This window comes from Styela clava, chromosome 8 (genome assembly GCF_964204865.1).
Source record: "Styela clava chromosome 8, kaStyClav1.hap1.2, whole genome shotgun sequence".
NCBI lineage: Eukaryota > Metazoa > Chordata > Ascidiacea > Stolidobranchia > Styelidae > Styela > Styela clava.
Genome location: NC_135257.1, coordinates 8,559,713 through 8,584,260, shown reverse-complemented (window position 1 = coordinate 8,584,260; position 24,548 = coordinate 8,559,713). Strand labels below are relative to the sequence as shown.

Genomic DNA, 24,548 nt, shown 5'->3' with positions numbered 1-24,548 from the left:
ACATTACTCACATGTCTTTCCGCCCAAGAGGGGCGAGATTTTATTGATTGATATAAAAAAGATTCATACACTCTACACAATACAATTTGAGTCGATGGGTACAAAATTTTAAAATTATGTGTAATCCATTGCTGAAAAACGCCTATTTCGCCTATATCGTCATAGGTGAAAAATCGTAAATTTATGCACTTTTCAAACATTACTCACATGTCTTTCCGCCCAAGAGGGGCGAGATTTTATTGATTGAAATAAAAAAGATTCATACACTCTACACAATACAATTTGAGTCGATGGGTACAAAATTTTAAAATTATGTGTAATCCATTGCTGAAAAACGCCTATTTCGCCTATATCGTCATAGGTGAAAAATCGTAAATTTATGCACTTTTCAAACATTACTCACATGTCTTTCCGCCCAAGAGGGGCGAGATTTTATTGATTGATATAAAAAAGATTCATACACTCTACACAATACAATTTGAGTCGATGGGTATAAAATTATGTGTAATCCATTGCTGAAAAAAGCCTATTTCGCCTATATCGCCATAGGTGAAAAATCGTAAATTTATGCACTTTTCAAACATTACTCACATGTCTTTCCGCCCAAGAGGGGCGAGATTTTATTGATTGATATAAAAAAGATTCATACACTCTACACAATACAGTTTGAGTCGATGGGTACAAAATTTTAAAATTATGTGTAATCCATTGCTGAAAAAAGCTTATTTCGCCTATATCGTCATAGGTGAAAAATCGTAAATTTATGCACTTTTCAAACATTACTCACATATCTTTCCGCCCAAGAGGGGCGAGATTTTATTGATTGATATAAAAAAGATTCATACACTCTACACAATACAATTTGAGTCGATGGGTACAAAATTTTAAAATTATGTGTAATCCATTGCTGAAAAACGCCTATTTCGCCTATATCGTCATAGGTGAAAAATCGTAAATTTATGCACTTTTCAAACATTACTCACATGTCTTTCCGCCCAAGAGGGGCGAGATTTTATTGATTGATATAAAAAAGATTCATACACTCTACACAATACAATTTGAGTCGATGGGTACAAAATTTTAAAATTATGTGTAATCCATTGCTGAAAAAATCCTATTTCGCCTATATCGTCATAGGTGAAAAATCGAAAATTCATGCACTTTTCAAACATTACTCACATGTCTTTCCGCCCAAGAGGGGCGAGATTTTATTGATTGATATAAAAAAGATTCATACACTCTACACAATACAATTTGAGTCGATGGGTACAAAATTTTAAAATTATGTGTAATCCATTGCTGAAAAACGCCTATTTCGCCTATATCGTCATAGGTGAAAAATCGTAAATTTATGCACTTTTCAAACATTACTCACATGTCTTTCCGCACAAGAGGGGCGAGATTTTATTGATTGATATAAAAAAGATTCATACACTCTACACAATACAATTTGAGTCGATGGGTACAAAATTTTAAAATTATGTGTAATCCATTGCTGAAAAAATCCTATTTCGCCTATATCGTCATAGGTGAAAAATCGAAAATTCATGCACTTTTCAAACATTACTCACATGTCTTTCCGCCCAAGAGGGGCGAGATTTTATTGATTGATATAAAAAAGATTCATACACTCTACACAATACAATTTGAGTCGATGGGTACAAAATTTTAAAATTATGTGTAATCCATTGCTGAAAAACGCCTATTTCGCCTATATCGTCATAGGTGAAAAATCGTAAATTTATGCACTTTTCAAACATTACTCACATGTCTTTCCGCCCAAGAGGGGCGAGATTTTATTGATTGATATAAAAAAAATTCATACACTCTACACAATACAATTTGAGTCGATGGGTACAAAATTTTAAAATTATGTGTAATCCATTGCTGAAAAACGCCTATTTCGCCTATATCGTCATAGGTGAAAAATCGTAAATTTATGCACTTTTCAAACATTACTCACATGTCTTTCCGCCCAAGAGGGGCGAGATTTTATTGATTGATATAAAAAAGATTCATACACTCTACACAATACAATTTGAGTCGATGGGTACAAAATTTTAAAATTATGTGTAATCCATTGCTGAAAAAAGCCTATTTCGCCTATATCGCCATAGGTGAAAAATCGTAAATTTATGCACTTTTCAAACATTACTCACATGTCTTTCCGCCCAAGAGGGGCGAGATTTTATTGATTGATATAAAAAAGATTCATACACTCTACACAATACAGTTTGAGTCGATGGGTACAATATTTTAAAATTATGTGTAAATCATTGCTGAAAAAAGCCTATTTCGCCTATATCGTCATAGGTGAAAAATCGTAAATTTATGCACTTTTCAAACATTACTCACATGTCTTTCCGCCCAAGAGGGGCGAGATTTTATTGATTGATATAAAAAAAGATTCATACACTCTACACAATACAATTTGAGTCGATGGGTACAAAATTTTAAAATTATGTGTAATCCATTGCTGAAAAAAGCTTATTTCGCCTATATCGTCATAGGTGGAAAATCGTAAAATTAGGCACTTTTCAAACATTACTCTCATTCCTTTCCGCCCAAGAGGGGCGAGATTTTATTGATTGATATTGAAAAGATTCAATATCTCTGCACAATACAATTTAAGTCGACGGGTACAAAATTTTAAAATCATTTATTAGATATTGGAGGGTAAAATGTTCCACCTGGTAGACATATAATCCTTGCGCTCAGTACGAACGACATCGATGGCCTTTGTTCAACGTATGGAAAGCGAAACGAGAAAGACTTGAACCCACTTTTGGATGCCGTGTCGCTCGTGTATCTGAGTACAAAGGGAGATACATCTTTTCGTTTATAGTTTTGCTGCTTTTTCGTTACATTTGACAACAATAGGGAACAAGAATTATCAAACTCTGTAAGCCAAGCTATTATATTCACATTGTAACTTGAAATGCTGCGTCAAATACCATCTCCATTTCATTAATAGATCAAGTTTATTTATTTATTTTAGGTTGTTTTGGTATTGGTGCTTCCCCAACCAGGCCGACATGCTCACTGCGTGCCAGAGGTCAATGATGCTATTTGTCGATTGGCAATAACTAAAAGATAGAGCATTATAAACTTAGAAGCATTAGGTCAGGGGTGGGCAATTACTTTACTGAGTGGGCCGGATTCGGATAATAGACCTGGTTAATGGGCCAGAGGATCCAAAATCAGAATGATCAAAAACGGTTATTTGTAAATACGTAGACATAACGATTATTAATGGGACGTTATTGCAGAGGATGGCAAATTACGGCAGCTGCACGAATAAAGTTTATAGAAAAAGAAGTTTGCAAGTGTTTTGGATAGTTGACACGTACAAACTGATTTACATCTCACCGAAAGACATAGTGACAATTTAAACAGTTCATTTACAACTAATTTATTGAAACACAACTAAAAATCGACAAATTCACGCAAAATCGCTAAAACTAGGCAATGTTTACATCTATGCTCGAATATCTTTAATTGTTAGCAACGTCATCGTAAACTTTTTGCTGATTGGTCATTGTTACGGATATAACCAGGGGGAAACATCCATACGTAGGGATTACGGTATTTACTTTAGCCGAAGATCAGTAATCGATATTTTCAATGAAATGTCATTTTAAATCATCGATACTTTCAACGGAAATTTATATTCATAAAAACCATAGTCTTGATGTCGGCACAAGTGGGCCGGATGAAACACTCGGGTGGGCCGGATCCGGATTTGCCTACCCCTGCATTAGGTGAATACTGGGGGAACTGGGCTGGGGACGACGTCAATCTTTCCGATATGGGGCTGCAGGCGTTCGTCGTAATCCTGCAACAAAATGTTGATGCAATTTTTAAAAAAGGTTTGTTTGTCATAATTAATGACCTACATTTTATGATGTTTTTGTGCTCATATTGGCATACTTGAATAGTTGTTTGGAATATTTCGTAGGATTGTATGCTAGTATATATTCATATTTATCTCGAGGCAGATACAGAAAACTGCATAGCGGGATACGGTCTCCATATCAGATATGGGATTAGCAATTAGATAGGTCAAATATCTCATGGTTTGGTGTTGGGGATCATAGGTTGACTTCTTTCTTCAGTAGCATGAGCGCAACCGTTTTTAATACAAAATGACTTTTTCGCCGTTCAGAAGTTGCAAGAAATAGATTTTTAGTTCACGCGATGTTATTGATGCATGGGCTTTTTTATCAGTCAAAGATGACAAACGAGTACACGAGAAATTATGAAACGGCTTATAGGTTTTGGTTCTTTTAATTTTCTCGACCATATAATCCGATCACCACATTCAAATACATGTCACAATTTCGAAACCTTTTTTTAAAAACTTGTTTACATACTCGCTGAAATTATGGATTTTGTGCGATGTTGACGTTGGATGGTTGGATATGATGGGTGACGTAAGGTGACTAAGAGTTATGAACGACTTTTCATCTCACCGCGGATGTGATTCCTTTTTCTGCACCTCTTCAACTTGGAAAGAATAGGAATATTGATGACATTATAGCATCCGCACACCATAACAACGGACAATGTCTTGTTACAAAACGGTTGGTGCTTCGGTTTTTGCATGGTGCAAACGTTTTAAATTAGTTTACCACCGCATCTCCGAATGCGATGGGCAGGTTCAAAGATTCAAATCCTTTGGGATAATCATATGCAAGAGAACTGCTGGTCTCTAGAAAGTGGTTCATGTAATCCCCGGTCGATTACAACTTCCTCCGACGTCAAGTCCGCGCACCGGAATTAAATACCTGGTTGGCTATTTTTATGGACTCGTAACCCTGTCCTAAGGCCGTGTCGCGCCGTATAAATAAACCATTCTATCGGCCTTCCCTCTCCCCGTAATAAATAGGACAATTCTATCCAATATGACATAATTCGAATCTTTGCATTAAAATGGTTTTGAACTCTATATTGAAATGTGTCTCGTCAAGAAAAAAAAGGCTCTAATTGATCAGGTGCAGTATCACCATATTCTGTACCGGTATTTTCCTTATCACTTTGTTGACTATATATTTGTTTTCGGCCTATGACACGGTGCCATAATACAACCCTAATTTCCTTTTGATGCTTTTTCACGTACCCCAATAACGATGAGTGTTATCAGATTATTCCACCAACCACGTTCAACTGATGTAAGTTGAAGATGTCAAGTTTGCTCAGTTAGGAAAAGATTTTTAAACCTGAAAACTAAATTTCTGGTATATGTGTTAAGTTGTTCTGATGTCTTACTAATTATCAATGTAAAACTTGTATTTACTGCTTTGTTGACGTATAAGATTAATGTTTTCAGAAAAAGAGGTAAAAATTGATACTAAACCAGAAGTGTTTAAATTCTGAACAGTAAAATGCGCAGCCAATCTTTCAAAGGGATAACGGGCAAACCACGAACATGCTGACATTCAAACCACGGGCATACTGTCCACATTTTATTGGTCTCGAGTCCGTGTAGAATTATATTAAATATTAATTAGTTAGCATATCACATATTTTTTTCAGAAGTTTAGTCAACACGAAGGATGGATGATGGCTTGTGGCCTTACTGTTGCCTGTTGGTGCCAGTAGAGAATGGAGCCTTAAGGCAGCTACATCGCTCCACTAGTCTGGGGGCTCACCCAGAAGTAACAGCACCCCCTAAACCGCCCTTACTGGCGTAACAGGTAAATTTTGTTCAGATAATTTTATCTATTTCTTTTTTAATCGGACATTTAGGATTTTCATTAGTGTAAATGCATCAAATGTGTTTTATTCATTATTAGACCATTAAACATGCTAAACGACATGCTCAGATATAAAATTATCAGTTACTGATTACATATATATATACGCAATGTATGTTTTTGAGATGTATGTATAGTGTATGTAGCTTATTAATTAAATATAGCTCATTTGTATAAAATGATAAAATCTCACCCTGTTTGCGTGGATACATGGACTTCTAAATTTTTTGCATCTTAAATATGTGTATTTTAATTGCACCTTAGGCAAAACATTTTGAATTCGAAAGACTTATAACATGTATATATTGTATGTATTTTTGTATGTTTTATATTCAATAATTAAACCTGGCTTTTTCTAGTTTAATTCTCTACGATTTGGCTTCCAAATTTTGTCTGTATAATATTAGGTCTGTTTATTATGTATCAAATATGCAATTGGGACTTTGAATAAATATGAATAAATCTCAAACTTTAAGAATATTTTGTTTCCTTTGTGTACGTCGATCGAATGATATATGATATACGATTTTTCAACCATGCCGATATATGCGAAACAGGCTTTTTCAGCAATGGATTACGCATAATTTCAAAATTTTGTACCCATCGACTCAAGTTGTTTTTTGTAGACTTTTAGAACCTTATTAATATCAAATAATAAAATCTCTCCCCACTTGGGAGGAAAGCGATGTGACTAACGTTTGAAAAGTGTATATAATTACGATTTTTGACCAATGCCGATATTTGAGACATAGGCACTTTTCAGCAATGGATTTCACATAATTTTAAAATTTTGTACCCATCGACTCAAATTGTATTGTGTAGAGTGTATGAATCTTTTTTATATCAATCAATAAAATCTCGCCCCTCTTGGGCGGAAAGACATGTGAGTAATGTTTGAAAAGTGCATAAATTTACGATTTTTCACCTATGACGATATAGGCGAAATAGGCTTTTTTCAGCAATGGATTACACATAATTTTAAAATTTTGTACCCATCGACTCAAATTGTATTGTGTAGAGTGTATAAATCTTTTTTATATCAATCAATAAAATCTCGCCCCTCTTGGGCGGAAAGACATGTGAGTAATGTTTGAAAACTGCATAAATTTACGATTTTTCACCTATGACGATATGGGCGAAATAGGCTTTTTTCAGCAATGGATTACACATAATTTTAAAATTTTGTACCCATCGACTCAAATTGTATTGTGTAGAGTGTATGAATCTTTTTTATATCAATCAATAAAATCTCGCCCCTCTTGGGCGGAAAGACATGTGAGTAATGTTTGAAAAGTGCATAAATTTACGATTTTTCACCTATGACGATATAGGCGAAATAGGCTTTTTTCAGCAATGGATTACACATAATTTTAAAATTTTGTACCCATCGACTCAAATTGTATTGTGTAGAGTGTATGAATCTTTTTTATATCAATCAATAAAATCTCGCCCCTCTTGGGCGGAAAGACATGTGAGTAATGTTTGAAAAGTGCATAAATTTACGATTTTTCACCTATGACGATATAGGCGAAATAGGCTTTTTTCAGCAATGGATTACACATAATTTTAAAATTTTGTACCCATCGACTCAAATTGTATTGTGTAGAGTGTATGAATCTTTTTTATATCAATCAATAAAATCTCGCCCCTCTTGGGCGGAAAGACATGTGAGTAATGTTTGAAAAGTGCATAAATTTACGATTTTTCACCTATGACGATATAGGCGAAATAGGCTTTTTTCAGCAATGGATTACACATAATTTTAAAATTTTGTACCCATCGACTCAAATTGTATTGTGTAGAGTGTATGAATCTTTTTTATATCAATCAATAAAATCTCGCCCCTCTTGGGCGGAAAGACATGTGAGTAATGTTTGAAAAGTGCATAAATTTACGATTTTTCACCTATGACGATATAGGCGAAATAGGCTTTTTTCAGCAATGGATTACACATAATTTTAAAATTTTGTACCCATCGACTCAAATTGTATTGTGTAGAGTGTATGAATCTTTTTTATATCAATCAATAAAATCTCGCCCCTCTTGGGCGGAAAGACATGTGAGTAATGTTTGAAAAGTGCATAAATTTACGATTTTTCACCTATGACGATATAGGCGAAATAGGCTTTTTTCAGCAATGGATTACACATAATTTTAAAATTTTGTACCCATCGACTCAAATTGTATTGTGTAGAGTGTATGAATCTTTTTTATATCAATCAATAAAATCTCGCCCCTCTTGGGCGGAAAGACATGTGAGTAATGTTTGAAAAGTGCATAAATTTACGATTTTTCACCTATGACGATATAGGCGAAATAGGCTTTTTTCAGCAATGGATTACACATAATTTTAAAATTTTGTACCCATCGACTCAAATTGTATTGTGTAGAGTGTATGAATCTTTTTTATATCAATCAATAAAATCTCGCCCCTCTTGGGCGGAAAGACATGTGAGTAATGTTTGAAAAGTGCATAAATTTACGATTTTTCACCTATGACGATATAGGCGAAATAGGCTTTTTTCAGCAATGGATTACACATAATTTTAAAATTTTGTACCCATCGACTCAAATTGTATTGTGTAGAGTGTATGAATCTTTTTTATATCAATCAATAAAATCTCGCCCCTCTTGGGCGGAAAGACATGTGAGTAATGTTTGAAAAGTGCATAAATTTACGATTTTTCACCTATGACGATATAGGCGAAATAGGCTTTTTTCAGCAATGGATTACACATAATTTTAAAATTTTGTACCCATCGACTCAAATTGTATTGTGTAGAGTGTATGAATCTTTTTTATATCAATCAATAAAATCTCGCCCCTCTTGGGCGGAAAGACATGTGAGTAATGTTTGAAAAGTGCATAAATTTACGATTTTTCACCTATGACGATATAGGCGAAATAGGCTTTTTTCAGCAATGGATTACACATAATTTTAAAATTTTGTACCCATCGACTCAAATTGTATTGTGTAGAGTGTATGAATCTTTTTTATATCAATCAATAAAATCTCGCCCCTCTTGGGCGGAAAGACATGTGAGTAATGTTTAAAAAGTGCATAAATTTACGATTTTTCACCTATGACGATATAGGCGAAATAGGCTTTTTTCAGCAATGGATTACACATAATTTTAAAATTTTGTACCCATCGACTCAAATTGTATTGTGTAGAGTGTATGAATCTTTTTTATATCAATCAATAAAATCTCGCCCCTCTTGGGCGGAAAGACATGTGAGTAATGTTTGAAAAGTGCATAAATTTACGATTTTTCACCTATGACGATATAGGCGAAATAGGCTTTTTTCAGCAATGGATTACACATAATTTTAAAATTTTGTACCCATCGACTCAAATTGTATTGTGTAGAGTGTTTGAATCTCTTTTATATCAATCAATAAAATCTCGCCCCTCTTGGGCGGAAAGACATGTGAGTAATGTTTGAAAAGTGCATAAATTTACGATTTTTCACCTATGACGATATAGGCGAAATAGGCTTTTTTCAGCAATGGATTACACATAATTTTAAAATTTTGTACCCATCGACTCAAATTGTATTGTGTAGAGTGTATGAATCTTTTTTATATCAATCAATAAAATCTCGCCCCTCTTGGGCGGAAAGAAATGTGAGTGTGGTTTGAAAAGTGCATAAATTTACGATTTTTCACCTATGACGATATAGGCGAAATAGGCTTTTTTCAGCAATGGATTACACATAATTTTAAAATTTTGTACCCATCGACTCAAATTGTATTGTGTAGAGTGTATGAATCTTTTTTATATCAATCAATAAAATCTCGCCCCTCTTGGGCGGAAAGACATGTGAGTAATGTTTGAAAAGTGCATAAATTTACGATTTTTCACCTAGGACGATATAGGCGAAATAGGCTTTTTTCAGCAATGGATTACACATAATTTTAAAATTTTGTACCCATCGACTCAAATTGTATTGTGTAGAGTGTATGAATCTTTTTTATATCAATCAATAAAATCTCGCCCCTCTTGGGCGGAAAGACATGTGAGTATTGTTTGAAAAGTGCATAAATTTACGATTTTTCACCTATGACGATATAGGCGAAATAGGCTTTTTTCAGCAATGGATTACACATAATTTTAAAATTTTGTACCCATCGACTCAAATTGTATTGTGTAGAGTGTATGAATCTTTTTTATATCAATCAATAAAATCTCGCCCCTCTTGGGCGGAAAGAGATGTGAGTAATGTTTGAAAAGTGCATAAATTTACGATTTTTCACCTATGACGATATAGGCGAAATAGGCTTTTTTCAGCAATGGATTACACATAATTTTAAAATTTTGTACCCATCGACTCAAATTGTATTGTGTAGAGTGTATGAATCTTTTTTATATCAATCAATAAAATCTCGCCCCTCTTGGGCGGAAAGACATGTGAGTAATGTTTGAAAAGTGCATAAATTTACGATTTTTCACCTATGACGATATAGGCGAAATAGGCTTTTTTCAGCAATGGATTACACATAATTTTAAAATTTTGTACCCATCGACTCAAATTGTATTGTGTAGAGTGTATGAATCTTTTTTATATCAATCAATAAAATCTCGCCCCTCTTGGGCGGAAAGACATGTGAGTAATGTTTGAAAAGTGCATAAATTTACGATTTTTCACCTATGACGATATAGGCGAAATAGGCTTTTTTCAGCAATGGATTACACATAATTTTAAAATTTTGTACCCATCGACTCAAATTGTATTGTGTAGAGTGTATGAATCTTTTTTATATCAATCAATAAAATCTCGCCCCTCTTGGGCGGAAAGACATGTGAGTAATGTTTGAAAAATGCATAAATTTACGATTTTTCACCTATGACGATATAGGCGAAATAGGCTTTTTTCAGCAATGGATTACACATAATTTTAAAATTTTGTACCCATCGACTCAAATTGTATTGTGTAGAGTGTATAAATCTTTTTTATATCAATCAATAAAATCTCGCCCCTCTTGGGCGGAAAGACATGTGAGTAATGTTTGAAAAGTGCATAAATTTACGATTTTTCACCTATGACGATATAGGCGAAATAGGCTTTTTTCAGCAATGGATTACACATAATTTTAAAATTTTGTACCCATCGACTCAAATTGTATTGTGTAGAGTGTATGAATCTTTTTTATATCAATCAATAAAATCTCGCCCCTCTTGGGCGGAAAGACATGTGAGTATTGTTTGAAAAGTGCATAAATTTACGATTTTTCACCTATGACGATATAGGCGAAATAGGCTTTTTTCAGCAATGGATTACACATAATTTTAAAATTTTGTACCCATCGACTCAAATTGTATTGTGTAGAGTGTATGAATCTTTTTTATATCAATCAATAAAATCTCGCCCCTCTTGGGCGGAAAGACATGTGAGTAATGTTTGAAAAGTGCATAAATTTACGATTTTTCACCTATGACGATATAGGCGAAATAGGCTTTTTTCAGCAATGGATTACACATAATTTTAAAATTTTGTACCCATCGACTCAAATTGTATTGTGTAGAGTGTATGAATCTTTCTTATATCAATCAATAAAATCTCGCCCCTCTTGGGCGGAAAGACATGTGAGTAATGTTTGAAAAGTGCATAAATTTACGATTTTTCACCTATGACGATATAGGCGAAATAGGCTTTTTTCAGCAATGGATTACACATAATTTTAAAATTTTGTACCCATCGACTCAAATTGTATTGTGTAGAGTGTATGAATCTTTTTTATATCAATCAATAAAATCTCGCCCCTCTTGGGCGGAAAGACATGTGAGTAATGTTTGAAAAGTGTATGTTTTACGATATTTACTTTTAAAGTAATTACTCGTGCTGCATTTTTTTTGTTTAAAACTCATATTTATAAGCTTTTGTTTGATGATTCGCACTTTACATTTTTCTGGCACGCACTCATTGTTCCAATTTACAGAAATAACGTATATAACTTTATTTTTGTATTTTTATATTCATTCGCTTCCTAATTGCGTATGGAAATTTAGTCCCGCCTCCGATTCTGATATGATATTTGAACTTTTCGCTTGGTTGCACACAAAGGTCACCGTGAGAGTCACTTCACAGTGGTTACAGGTACCGTAACGCAGTGAAATTGACTTATTCCTTCCGCGGTATTACTAATGCTGCAATGCAAGTTTTATAGCCTATCGTATGCGGAACGGAATATCAGACCTACAGGTTCGGTACCGGTACTGGTAGCTCAGTACGTAAGTACGATACTGGTGCCGGTACCGGTGTCTTACCACAATGAAATTACCGTAACTTATTCTTTCACGGTCCTACCAGTGCAGTAATGCAAGCGTTGTAGCACTTGTAGCCTACTATATTTGTTTATTTTGATGAGAGTCTACTGGAAACAACATAAAATTTGAAAGGGAAGAATTGTTCTGTGATCAATTATCTGACCTAAAGTGTAAACAACATAAAATTTGCAAGGGAACAACTGTTCTGTGATCAATTACCGTATATGGCCTACAGTGTACAGGTAAGATGCTGGCTGACTGCTAACCGGTACTGGTAGCTCAGTACGTAAGTACGATACTGGTACTGGTGCCGGTACCGGTGTCTTACCACAATGAAATTACCGTAACTTATTCTTTCACGGTCCTACCAGTGCAGTAATGCATACGTTGTAGCACTTGTAGCCTACTATATTTGTTTATTTTGATGAGAGTCTACTGGAAACAACATAAAATTTGAAAGGGAAGAATTGTTCTGGGATCAATTATCTGTCCTAAAGTGTAAACAACATAAAATTTGCAAGGGAACAACTGTTCTGTGATCAATTACCGTATATGGCCTACAGTGTACAGGTAAGATGCTGCCTGACTGCTAACTCAGTACCGCTTGACACGTTTTTAAAAAGTCGCTTTTCTCTTCGAATACTGGACCAATTGCTTTGAAATTTTTAGTGGTTAAAGATAAAAATTTTCTCCAGAAGGCTATTACTTTTTTTTTCGCTATGACGTCATCAAAATTATGTGACTCTACGTGTCCATATATTTGAGCATAGCTCTCTTGTTTTAATCCACTAAGACGACATTCCACGCGGTCGACACAACGACAAGCGACGTGCATGGTTACCGATACCATAAAAATAATACACGTGACTGGCATATCAGAATTGTGATGTAACAATTAGCTCAAAACAGTTCTTTCTGTGAATGAAATTATATATTTCATTATTGGACACGTAGTGGACATAACGATCGTTTCAATATTCTGTTGTTGTTGTTGTTCTTTGACACGTTTTTAAAAAGTCGCTTTTCTCTTCGAATACTGGACCAATTGCTTTGAAATTTTCAGTGGTTAAAGATTAATTTTTTTGCTAGAAGGCTATTACTTTTATTTATTTCAAAATTTTGCGTGAATTCTATGAAATTTGATATTTCGTCTAAAATTTTGCTGTACTATTTTTTATCCATGGGAACATGGATTTTAGTCAGTGTCATGATTCTGCAAAATTCTTGCTACTGGAAATTCAGAACTTTTTTGAGGGTAACGGTAGCGTCAAAGGTACCGGTAAGGACTGATTCGCTCTGGTCTAACGTGTCCATATATTTGTGCGTAGCTCTCTTGTTTTTAAATACCAGAGTTTAGAAGCTAAATTGAAACATTGGGAAAGCTGAAAATTCTTCCTTCTCTTAGATTTCACTTGCATTGACGACCTTGTCGCGACCCATTTTTAAACCTTCCGCGACCCATACTTTAAGAACCACTGTCCTAGATCATAAATGTCTCCTGATTGTAATCATAAAAGCAAATCCGACCTTATAAAATCTTCCATTATTTTGTTGCGTCACATAGATTTCTTGGACTATTTGATATACTCTTCGACACAATACATATTTTCCCAATGTGTTTATATTGAATTTTTAGTATAGGTAAATGAGAATGAAATGAATCGATTTTCTAGCTGTTGGCCTCTTTCATATTAGCATGTAAGAAACAATTTGATTCTATGAATAAATTATGCATATATTCCAGTCGCGCATTAACCCAACTAAATTCGGGCCACAAATACACACAGTTGAAACTAATTCAATTAGCAACATATTCATAAAAACGAAACAAGAATTAAATGTGATAGGAAGAAGCTGTGAACGGCATAGGATCTGAACTCATGAAAATATGGATCAATAAGTGTCAAAGAGAATCCAAAAAGCCAGAACACGACCTTTTGACCTGTTCATATACCTCTTCAAACTCTTTATCGCCAGTTGCCTGTTGAAAGTATTGCATAAAATTTGAAACTGCAAAGTAAATGTAAATAATATACAAAAATAACATAAAATCTGAGATTAGCATTTTTTTACTCATCCTGATGATTGACATAGTAGTAGCAAAAATGTTTGCATATGCTGTAGAATAAATTATATCATATTTTCAAAACATGGCCTTCATGCTGTGGCAAGGCCACTGAGTTTTTGTTTAATGAATTTTATATCGTCAGTAACATATATACCAGCGTGGTCCAATGTTGTCGGCTCAGAGGGCCACAAAATTATTTTTGCTTTGTTCACGGCCACAATAGTGCCAATAATAGGTAAACAGTACAATACAAAACAAACACTTTTATTGTACAAACACCAGTGGCTGCGCGTGGTCATTTTGACAACCGGGGCAAGCTACTGCGGGACCAAGTCACCCCTATCTACGGGGACAGGATGAGCGCTGTAAGTTCTCCCATTATTTTATGAGTATAAAAACCATTCCATCGGTAACAACCAATCGGCAAAAGCGACAATTTTTAACGATAAGAAAGTGTCTTTAAAACCGGTCCAAGTCAAGGGATTAATAAATATAGACATAGTTTATTTTGAAACCTTTTCAAAAGGAAAGGCAATATTTACCCAGATAAATACAATGACATATTAACAGAAACTTCGGGAAAGCAGACAAAACCTAAAATAAGGTTTAAAACGTTACTATAAGGAAAGGAAAGTTAATGCAAAGATAAGGACATGCGTCGCTCACTCATAGATATATATGCTGCTAGACTTCTACTGCTTGAACATTTATGCAACACGCCGCGGTTTCTTGGAAGCAAAATGCTCAATAACGCGCTGATTAAAGTCATGCATCCCAGAAATAACGTCTCTGTGAATGGATAAAACAGCCAAGGAATTTAGTCTATCTTGCTTCATTTCTGAGATACATACGCTTCAGCGTGCTGAATGTTCGCTCTGCGTCGGCGGAAGAAATAGGCGTCGTCAAAATGATGTCCAGAAATTTTGCAGACGCCGCAAAGGTAGTCACTAGAGTGTTATCTATGAGGAACCCATAGAGCGCGCAAGTTGATGTGATGTTCAAAAAAGTTTGATTGGTGTATATACATCGCAATTCATTTTCCAATTTACCCACGTTTATCATGGGGTAAAATTTGGAGACAGTAGCCAACAAATGGATGGGAAATTGACGTGCAAATTTTGAAAAATTTTTGGGGTTCATCAAAGAGAACGCGGCAAGATGTTCAGTGCGCAGACGATCGCCTATTTGATTCACCAGAATGTCACAGCATTCCTTTGCAGACAAAATCAAACGCTGCGTGGTTTGCCCGCGGCGTAAAGAAGCACTACATGTGTCGTCGTATTTCATTGTTTCCCGGATACGAGATACAGCATCGCGGAAGTCTGAAATACACGACTGCACAGACGCTCCATCCATTAGCCTTGGCTGCAATGCGCCGTATAATACATCCACGTGATAGAATATTGTGGAGAAAAAAGCGAGAAAAAATGAAAACTCACCATCTTCTAGCAGACGCTTTAGACCTGCCGCCTCCCTCACAGAGCTCTGAATGCCATTGAAACACTCAATGAGCTCAGACCTAATTTCGGACACGCCATGCACAAGCTGGGAGACGGAGGCTACATATCTGGCGAAGGAGGTCAGAGCGCTTCGGCGAAACGGAAAAAAATGAAGAAAACCCCGAAACATTTGCAAAAAATATACGGACGAGAGGGGTATCAAGACACATATTTTTAATAACGAGGTTAAATTGGTGTGCATAACAATGTAAAAAATGCACATGAGGAAAATCTTCTTTTATATAAACTTGAACACCATGTTTCGACCCACTTATGACTGCCGCGCCGTCATAAGTTTGAGCTATCAATTTTGACTTGCCCCGGTTGGCCCTATTGACGCGCCACCACTGACAAACACATTTATTTGTCATTTATCAAGCTGAAACATGCACAAACCACCCAAAAACTAAACGAAATCGGGAAAAGCCTATCTATATCTACATTTAGTGTTAAGATTCCAAACCCTTCCTAACGGAAAAAGTGCTTCCGCAAATGTAAGTGCTTTCGAGCTTCGATAAATATTTTCAAAGCAAAATCTTGACTTTGGAAAATGCTCATTGCTCACGCGATTCTAAAATGCCATTTCAAATTACCGTATTTCCCGGCTAATAAGTCTTTCCCGCAAAATAGGCGAGGTCTATTTTTAGCACTAAAAAAGAGGGTTTTTCCACATCGCCCTATATTGAGACGGGTTATAAAAACAGCTTCTCTGTTGGTCAGTTAAACACTAAATATGCGCTAATTATTTTATACGGTTAGAACCATATTATGTTTATTTGGTAGAATCATACTCACATAATTACCTATTTTTAATAATGACGCGGTAATTTTAAGTTATAAAGCGGCAATCATTTTGAACAACTTATTTACCCGAACGTTGAAATAACTATTGAATACGGAGTGATACATACTACACTGTATACTGTATGTCCATGGGTTTGTTAATTAACAGATGTGTTTTCCTGTCTGTGTCGTTTTCCGTCGAATCTGTCTCATATGCGTCACATTACTCTTGTTGCATGATTATTAGTTACAACAAGTTAAAATGTTTTATTATTGGTATAATATAAAATGCAATCTGTCAACCTTTTTTTTTTTATGCCAGGAGAGTTGTTGTGATTTAGTGACCGTATGGTCCTTCCAACCTCCCATCAATTCCGTTGTTAGTCGAATATCCTACTTATTGAATGTTGTTATTTGTGTTTTTTGTTTGATTTGTTGGCTAATGACTGGATGATGAATAAACTTCTAACTATCGGTGGCCCTGTTTTCTCTTTAAAGTACCGATAACCGGCGGGCATAAATAGGAAGTGCTTCATGACACCAGCCAGTTATAATTACGAGGGAGTTTTTAAAAATAATATGACAAATGACAGCTGCCAGTACAAATTCAATTAAATATCATGATTGGCAGACCCTTTGGCGTCATCGAGTACATGATAGAATATATCAAACCAACTATAGGGTTAACACAAATCATGTTTGAGACGACGACTCCTGCGAAAAATAAGCGGACCACAGAAAAATAAAATAAACATACCTACCGAATAAGACGGTCTTCCCAAAATCAGGCGGAAATAATTGGGTCTGGAAAGCGACTTATTAGCCGGTAAATATGGTATATTCTTTTGTCACCGATACAACTTGCCGACATATCAAGCAAGCATTGTGGTTTTACCTTCCACATCCATTCAAAAATCTGTTTGAATTTGTCAACTTTCTTTTCAAACTCATGTTTAACACTATAACACTAGTCAATGGATTCTCCTGGTTATTTTATGATGAAACAACACCAAATGCACTTTTCTTGATTAGTCTCCGAATGCGACGCAGGCCACAGATAATGGAGCTGCAGGCCTGGGTTTGACTTTGGGCCACCCTGATATATACATATGAAACTCACATATGCATGTACAGCAGCATTTGTGTATGTTGTTTGATATCTTCCAAAATAAATAATGATACTCACATAATATGGATCCTCTATGGTGCTTTCACAGCTTTTATCACTATCAAATTCTCCAAGTTTAAACAATTTTGCTTTATGACCACCACTTGGAGCCATTCGCTTTAAATCGCTGTAATTCATCAACAAACAATAAAATATTCAATATGCATTACCAACAAATTAAAATCTATCATATGTGGAGAAAGGACATGACGCATATCGGAGTGACTGAAAATACAATAGAATCAAATCGATCTTTATTTTAACGTTCAAATCAACCAAACCAAAAAAGATGAAAGTCTATAATTACATTGCAAGATTTTTTGTATTCTCTTTTGTGTAAAGTTTCATTGATGTCAACCAAAAACTAATAAAAATATTGACAATACAAAAAACTACATATCCCATAGTAACCTTTATTTCTTACCTCATGTTACTATCATCCATTCCAAAAATATAATCAAATTTGTTATAATCATCTTTAGTAATCTGAAAATTAATGCAGACAAGTTTACCTGCAAAGAAAAAATAATACTGATGATCTGTAGCTATTCCCAGTGTTTTAAATCGTCAATACTCATCACAAGAATTTTTCTAACCCATCAGCATAATGTTAAGAGTAATTTCTCAATCTGTTATACAAATCTGTCTTGACAACTTCTAATATTGAAATTAAGTTGGCTCTGAACTACTAGGGACACTGTGAACAAAAAGCAAGATTAGTGAAACAAATAAAAGTATTTACAAAGTTGAAGATTGGAAAACTTTACCGAGACTTATGTCAAGAACTCAAACATAAGCGACACATTAATAATAATACCAAACAATGACTAACTTGTCTCGCTCTGTGCTTTTCAACATGCTTGAAAATATCATGCCTTTTCATACATGCTTGACCTCTTGGATCTGGGGGATTACCGATTTCATATCTTGATGTTGCTGCGCTGTCAACATCCCACTAAAAGTTACAATTAATACTGGTGAAACAAGTATATGCATCAGTGGCATTATGTACAAAACCTTGTATAAGGTGAAGACATGAAAACGCGTATAAAAAATATGGTACTCCCGAAGTATGTGAACCAAGATGGCGGAGACCGGAACGTAGCATGTGTACCAGGTTAGGGTTATGCCATAATTTTATTGCAATTTTCCATATTTTAGTTCTATTACGAGTTCTGGGACTATCCAAGTGACTCCCGTAGTATTTGTACCTGAAGTTATGGCCTAACCCCAACCTGGTACACATACTACGTTCTCATGTTCGCCACCTTGGTTCACATACTTTGGGAGTACCAAAAATAAAGCATTGAAAGTCCAGTGTAGAATTTCACTACATAGATCACTCTTTGCCATTGCTTTGACATCACCAAGATGGTCAATATCATTCAACCTTCGCAATTTCCATCAAACTGAGCCGGTTAGTACTGTGGACATTATAATTATTACCTTTGTCATTTCTATAATAAATGCAGGACAGGGGGCAGGGTAATTACAACAAAGAGTCTACTCACATCGTTAGCTTGACCTCTTTCAGATACAAGATGTTTGAATGTTGCTTCCGCAATAGGAGATCTACAAATATTTCCTATAGAGCAGAACAAAATTGGAATTAACAAAATATAACGCAAGAAGTCAATATCCACTTATTCCACTGATATAAGTTTGAAAAGTTATATACGTGAATGCAAGTGAATGATATTGAAAAGTAATCTTTACAGCTCTCCTCAAACATAAATTCTAATATCTGGGCAAATTGAACCTGAGCTATGCCCATGATAACTTATAGCTGATTTTGTTGGCAAAATCATGCAAAGCAAATATAATATATGAAAAGATTTGAGATTTCAATCAAACTTGTAACAAAGGTTTAGCATTGTGATAAGCTGAGCAAACTTGTTCATGCTAGATGCCATCACTGAGATTACATCTTTTGCAAATATAATAAAATTACATTTTTAAAACAAAGTTTGAAAACCTAATATCATTTCATTTATCACATTAAAAAGTATGACCGGTATTCATTGGGCTCCCACTCTTCAAACTTACCAAGACAAACAAATAAAGCTGATCTTGGCACGACAGACATTCTTCAAATTTGGAAGCATCCGGAAACGCACACAACGGTGAAGTGTAGCCTATGTACTGTTATGAAAACTTTTCTGAAGATATTGAATAATTTGAAGCATAGTTTCATAAATGAAACAATTGCAAAATAATAAAATACAGTAACACTGTTTGCCTAGACCATAAATATGAAGATATCTCAACATGAGCTCCGAAGTTGTCTTCAAAATTTATTTCAAGAAATAAATTTCTACAAAAAATTGTTATACTAAAATGGTACAATATTGAAAATAGTATCATGATCGATAGCCTTACATCCTTAGTGATTGTAATAGGGTGGTGTAAATCAAATGGGAATAGTTGCAATTGTTTGATTTCTGCTATAAGCTTTGCAAAAAATCAGAAAGACTTGATGACGGAGATTGTGAAGCTTCATTGGCAAGAAGTTGAGACAACTGTGATAAACGTTTTTTCTTGTTTCTAGGATTCATAAATGGACTTGATTTTCTTTCTTCGTTGAAAGAGGTATTGATGAAACTCTCAATACTTGAACGTTTGGATGTAGGTGTATTTTTCAGTGATGCGGGAGAATCCGTATCTAACAATTTTAAACCATGAATCAATAATTTAAAAATGTAGGTTTTACCTTCCTACTGTGACGACATAATAGGTATAAGTTGGAAGTGAAAAAATGGATAATAACTACCGGTATTTGTAATTAAAACATTTTTGATACTAGTTGTATCAATTTATATGCAATTCCATGCCTCTAATACAATGACTAACAAATTTTTACCACCCTCAAATAACACTGCATAAATTTCATGAGATTGAATCAGATACCATTTGCATATTTTATGCAATCTTGAATCGATTATGCCAACAATTATTTTACTAAAAACATTTCATCTTTTCTCAAAAACGGTGTACATCTTCAGAAAGAGACACAAATGATGGGGATATTGGATGTATCAATTATTGTTACTTATTAATAAAATACAAAGTTTATTGATTGTATGTTTTGTTTAACGAAGAGACAATATTACCCATAACTGTCACAAAATCACAGTAAAAATATTCAATATAGAACAGAAATAATTGCTCATATTATATTAATAAAAGCATGGTATAAGACTAACTTTTTTTGGCATTGCATCTTGAATTTTTCTGTCGTTCCTTTTTTATAGCACAAATCTCACTTCTGTTGCATGAAGTAATTTTGTCATAAAATCCACAGTTTTTACATTTCATAATAAATTTGGCTCTCGATTGAACAAATTTTCTCAAAGTTTTCTTGGTCCTTTTAGATTGCGACATGTATCGTTTTTGACTTTTCAATGCTTTTTGAATGTTTTTGCCACATTTCTGCTTTGGTTTTAGCCTAAAAGTTCTGTTTGTCGCAGTTTGTACTACCCCACATTTTCGACAACAGTTATGGAAAACAGAATTGGACAGTCCAGTAGTACTATCCAGTAAACAATGAGACAGTTCTCTCGATAGCTCAGTATCACTACTCAACAATGTTGCAGATTTAAGTAGATAGGATTTACTTTTGTTAACTACTGAAGTATAATCAAAGACATCCTCCAGATCATGAGAATGTCTCATACTTGTTTTTATTCTTTTACTGACTAAAAATTAAAATATTCGAAAGAAAAAAAATGCAAAATGATTATATAAATGGCCAGTAGGAGATCAGCCATTTCACATAGATATGAAGAAATTGACAAAATCTGACAAAAAATGTATCAACTCAAAGATTTTCAAGCTAGTCTTTCATAAAGAAATAAGTAGGACACTTCTTCAGAGAATGAATGAGGTCAAAGATAAATATATACATTTGATAAACTCAAATTATTTGAGGCAATCCGAAATTGGAGAAGATCACCAAGCTTGAGCTTCACTATTCAAATATATTGAGGTAGGACTTGTCTGAACACATGCTGAAACAGTGGTAAACACGCATCCCATTGAGGCATATTTTGCATACTTGTGAGTGACATAAACAAATGCTTTTATCTTCCACATCTCAGAGTCAGAAAAGTGTTCTAGGTTTAAAAAATACGACTTTGTTAAGTTTCAAAAAATTTTCTCAAATGTTGGGCAGATGAAGACCCAACTACTGAACTAAGTTCTTCAGTTGATGCCTTCGTTATCGCATTAATGTTTTTGAATTTTTCCAGCAAAGCCTTTGCTTTTGTTTCTCCAATTTTTGGAAAAAGTATTACTAATTGCAAAATTGCTGAGTCTATTGGCGAAGATTGGACAATTCCTCTGGACTTGAAAGGATTTCTTGAAGGTGTTCGAATATCTTGATGAATCATTCTGATTATAAGATCACCAGCTTCTCTGTGATTCATCAAAGGAAATATTTCCATACCACAGTCAATAACAACCATTTTTTGAAATTGTGCAAAATATTGTTGTGTCATGGCAGTTTTTGAAAATAGCACCCTGTGAAATGCTATCTGTCTTGATTTCCTTAATTTCGCAACTCGCCGTTTAGCATCACTAACTGATAATATGTCACTTTCAGTCAAATATATAATCCCGCTATGACTGGAAGGATAAAAGTCTATCACACTTTCAGTAGAGTCCATAAATAACACACTAACTTTGCTTTGTAGAAGTTTAAGCAAATCAGTATTTCTCCATCTGTTATTAACCATGATATGACCAGCTGGAATTGAAAGTCCAGCTTGTACAGGTGTCTTTTGCATATTTGAAATTTCAAGTGTATTCCAAGAGTTGAAGATTTAAATGAAATAACATTCTGGTATGCAAATAAATCTATGATAATTATTATCACATAAATAGTTCTGCATTGCCAAATATGCCCATACAGCCATATGCAAATCTCAATTGACTAAATGCATAAAAGTTTGCACAGGTTATTCATCTGTTCACTTCATCAGACCTATATTTTTATACTTATTCAAAATCCAGGAGAGGAATAAAGGTCGAAACGATCTAATGGTAAACCACAAGCTTCCTCCGGGTAGTGCATAAAAATAATAAAAGCATGATACCGGTATCAATAGACAACGCTTACTACTGCTGTACTGCTTGTTTGAGGAAGTTGGACGAAACGTTACAGAAATACATTTGTGCTAGCGTGCAGCTGGAATCTTTAATTGGATAGAATAGTCATGTTTATTCCAGCTACAGCATCCTTCCAGTATAATGGTATACGAAGAAGTCGGTACGTGTTGTCCATGGAGGGACAACACTAAAAGGCTGAAGGAAGAAACGGATGAAGTGGAGGAAAAACGGAAGTTGAAGTGTTCCCAATGGTGAAAAATTGAAAACACTAAAAGTCTGAACACTAAAAGGAAGAAGTGGATGAAATTTATTCCCACGAATAATGAGGTGGTTGAAGTCACTAAAAAGCTGAACACTAAAAGGAAGAAGTTGATGAAATTTTTTCCGACGGATAATGGGGTAGTTGAAGTCACTAAAAAGCTGAACACTAAAAGGAAGAAATGGTTGAAATTTCTTCCGACGAATAATGAGGTGGTTGAAGTCACTAAAAAGATGAACACTGAAAGGAAGAAGTGGATGAAATTTCTTCCGACGAATAATGAGGTGGTTGAAGTCACTAAAAAGATGAACACTAAAAGGAAGAAGTGGATGAAATTTCTTCCGACGAATAATGAGGTGGTTGACGTCACTAAAAAGATGAACACTAAAAGGAAGAAGTGGATGAAATTTCTTCCGACGAATAATGAGGTGGTTGAAGTCACTAAAAAGATGAACACTAAAAGGAAGGAGTGGATGAAATTTCTTCCGACGAATAATGAGGTGGTTGAAGTCACTAAAAAGATGAACACCAAAAGGAAGAAGTGGATAAAATTTTATCCGACGAATAATGAGGTGGTTGAAGTCACTAAAAAGATGAACACTAAAAGGAAGAAGTGGATGAAATTTCTTCCGACGAATAATGAGGTGGTTGAAGTCACTAAAAAGCTGAACACTAGAAGGAAGAAATTTTTTCCGACGAATAATGAGGTGGCGTAGGTCACTGAAAAGCTGAACACTAACAGAAAGAAGTGGATGGAATTCCTTCCGACGGGTGGTGAGGTGGCTGAGGTCACTAAAAAGCTAAACACTATAAGGAAGAAGTACGTTAGGGTTAGATGATATTTTGTCCTATCGATTTTGAGGCGGTTGAAATCACTAAAATACCGAACATTAGAAGAGTTAAATAGCCAAAACATATCCCGACGGAAGTGAGATTGGATGAAGACCCTGAAAGCGGACTGATGAGTAGGCATGCCACTTTTAGATTTATGAATTAAATCGATTCAAATCGCATTTTTTTCGAACCTGATTTACGCGATTCGAAAGAAAGAGAGCCGTTTAGCGAAGAAAAACAAACGCTCCAAATAACACCAATTGCCAGACGGGAATGTAAATAAATTTTTCGTTATTTACTTTTATTGATCTGTCTTCATTCATTTTCATGTTCCGCGCAACACACCCTGATCATCACTCGAGATGCTGACGTGCTGTGTGGGTAATTAATTTCCTTCAATCTGTCAGTTGAGTATTCCACTGAATGATCTAAGTTTCTATCACACGCAAATTTAAATGGATCGTATACCCGAAAGTTCGTTGCAATTTTGTTAAAAATATGCAACAGCACATCTTCTCTGCGACTAAGTAATGATACGCCTTGACATGAATTGATAAACGATCAGATACCGACTTCTAGAAAACATTTAATTTTGATTGAAATTCAATTTAAACTTTGAAATTGAAATATTGGTACTACTCTGAAGTACGCGCACCAAGATGTCGCACAACCTGATCCCTAACCTCGTACACCAGTGATTTTCAACCTTTTTTGTATCGCGGAACACTTTTTTTATTCTAAAATTGTGACGGAACAACAAATGAGATTTTTGGAAATAAACTATATTATGCAATTAACTGACATCGA

General features: G+C 34.8%; 3 protein-coding genes across 3 annotated transcripts; all 3 read right to left on the bottom strand.

The window, feature by feature from the left end:
- Positions 1–13,627: 13,627 nt before the first annotated feature.
- Positions 13,628–19,725, bottom strand: LOC120332579 (low molecular weight phosphotyrosine protein phosphatase-like). Its single transcript, XM_039399860.2, has 6 exons — positions 19,589–19,725; positions 19,054–19,127; positions 18,375–18,497; positions 17,967–18,028; positions 17,561–17,669; positions 13,628–14,005 (listed from the first exon to the last, which is right to left on the bottom strand). The coding sequence occupies exons 1-6, from the start codon at positions 19,626–19,628 to the stop codon at positions 13,928–13,930; spliced, it is 486 nt and encodes a 161-aa protein (XP_039255794.1). The 5' UTR covers positions 19,629–19,725; the 3' UTR covers positions 13,628–13,927.
- Positions 19,698–21,214, bottom strand: LOC120332567 (uncharacterized). Its single transcript, XM_039399839.2, has 2 exons — positions 20,746–21,214; positions 19,698–20,204 (listed from the first exon to the last, which is right to left on the bottom strand). Exons 1-2 carry the CDS (start codon positions 21,212–21,214, stop codon positions 19,987–19,989), a joined length of 687 nt encoding a protein of 228 aa, XP_039255773.2. The 3' UTR covers positions 19,698–19,986.
- LOC120332575 (Fanconi anemia core complex-associated protein 24-like) lies at positions 19,698–22,871 on the bottom strand. Its single transcript, XM_039399853.2, has one exon. The coding sequence runs from the start codon at positions 22,324–22,326 to the stop codon at positions 21,679–21,681; it is 648 nt and encodes a 215-aa protein (XP_039255787.1). The 5' UTR covers positions 22,327–22,871; the 3' UTR covers positions 19,698–21,678.
- Positions 22,872–24,548: the final 1,677 nt, after the last annotated feature.

Bases quoted from the DNA above. Each gene is read 5' to 3' on its own strand.
- LOC120332579 (XM_039399860.2), bottom strand. From the start codon at position 19,628: ATGTCTGTCGTGCCAAGATCAGCTTTATTTGTTTGTCTTG. The intron at 18,498-19,053 runs GTGAGTAGACTC...TGTAACTTTTAG, and splicing joins AAAGAGGTCAAGCTAACGAT to TGGGATGTTGACAGCGCAGC. The intron at 14,006-17,560 runs GTGAGTATCATT...TACTTTCAACAG, and splicing joins CCATAGAGGATCCATATTAT to GCAACTGGCGATAAAGAGTT.
- LOC120332567 (XM_039399839.2), bottom strand. From the start codon at position 21,214: ATGAGACATTCTCATGATCTGGAGGATGTCTTTGATTATACTTCAGTA. The intron at 20,205-20,745 runs GTTAGTCTTATA...TAAAATTGTTAG, and splicing joins AAGATGCAATGCCAAAAAAA to ATACGGATTCTCCCGCATCA.
- LOC120332575 (XM_039399853.2), bottom strand. From the start codon at position 22,326: ATGCAAAAGACACCTGTACAAGCTGGACTTTCAATTCCAGCTGGTCAT.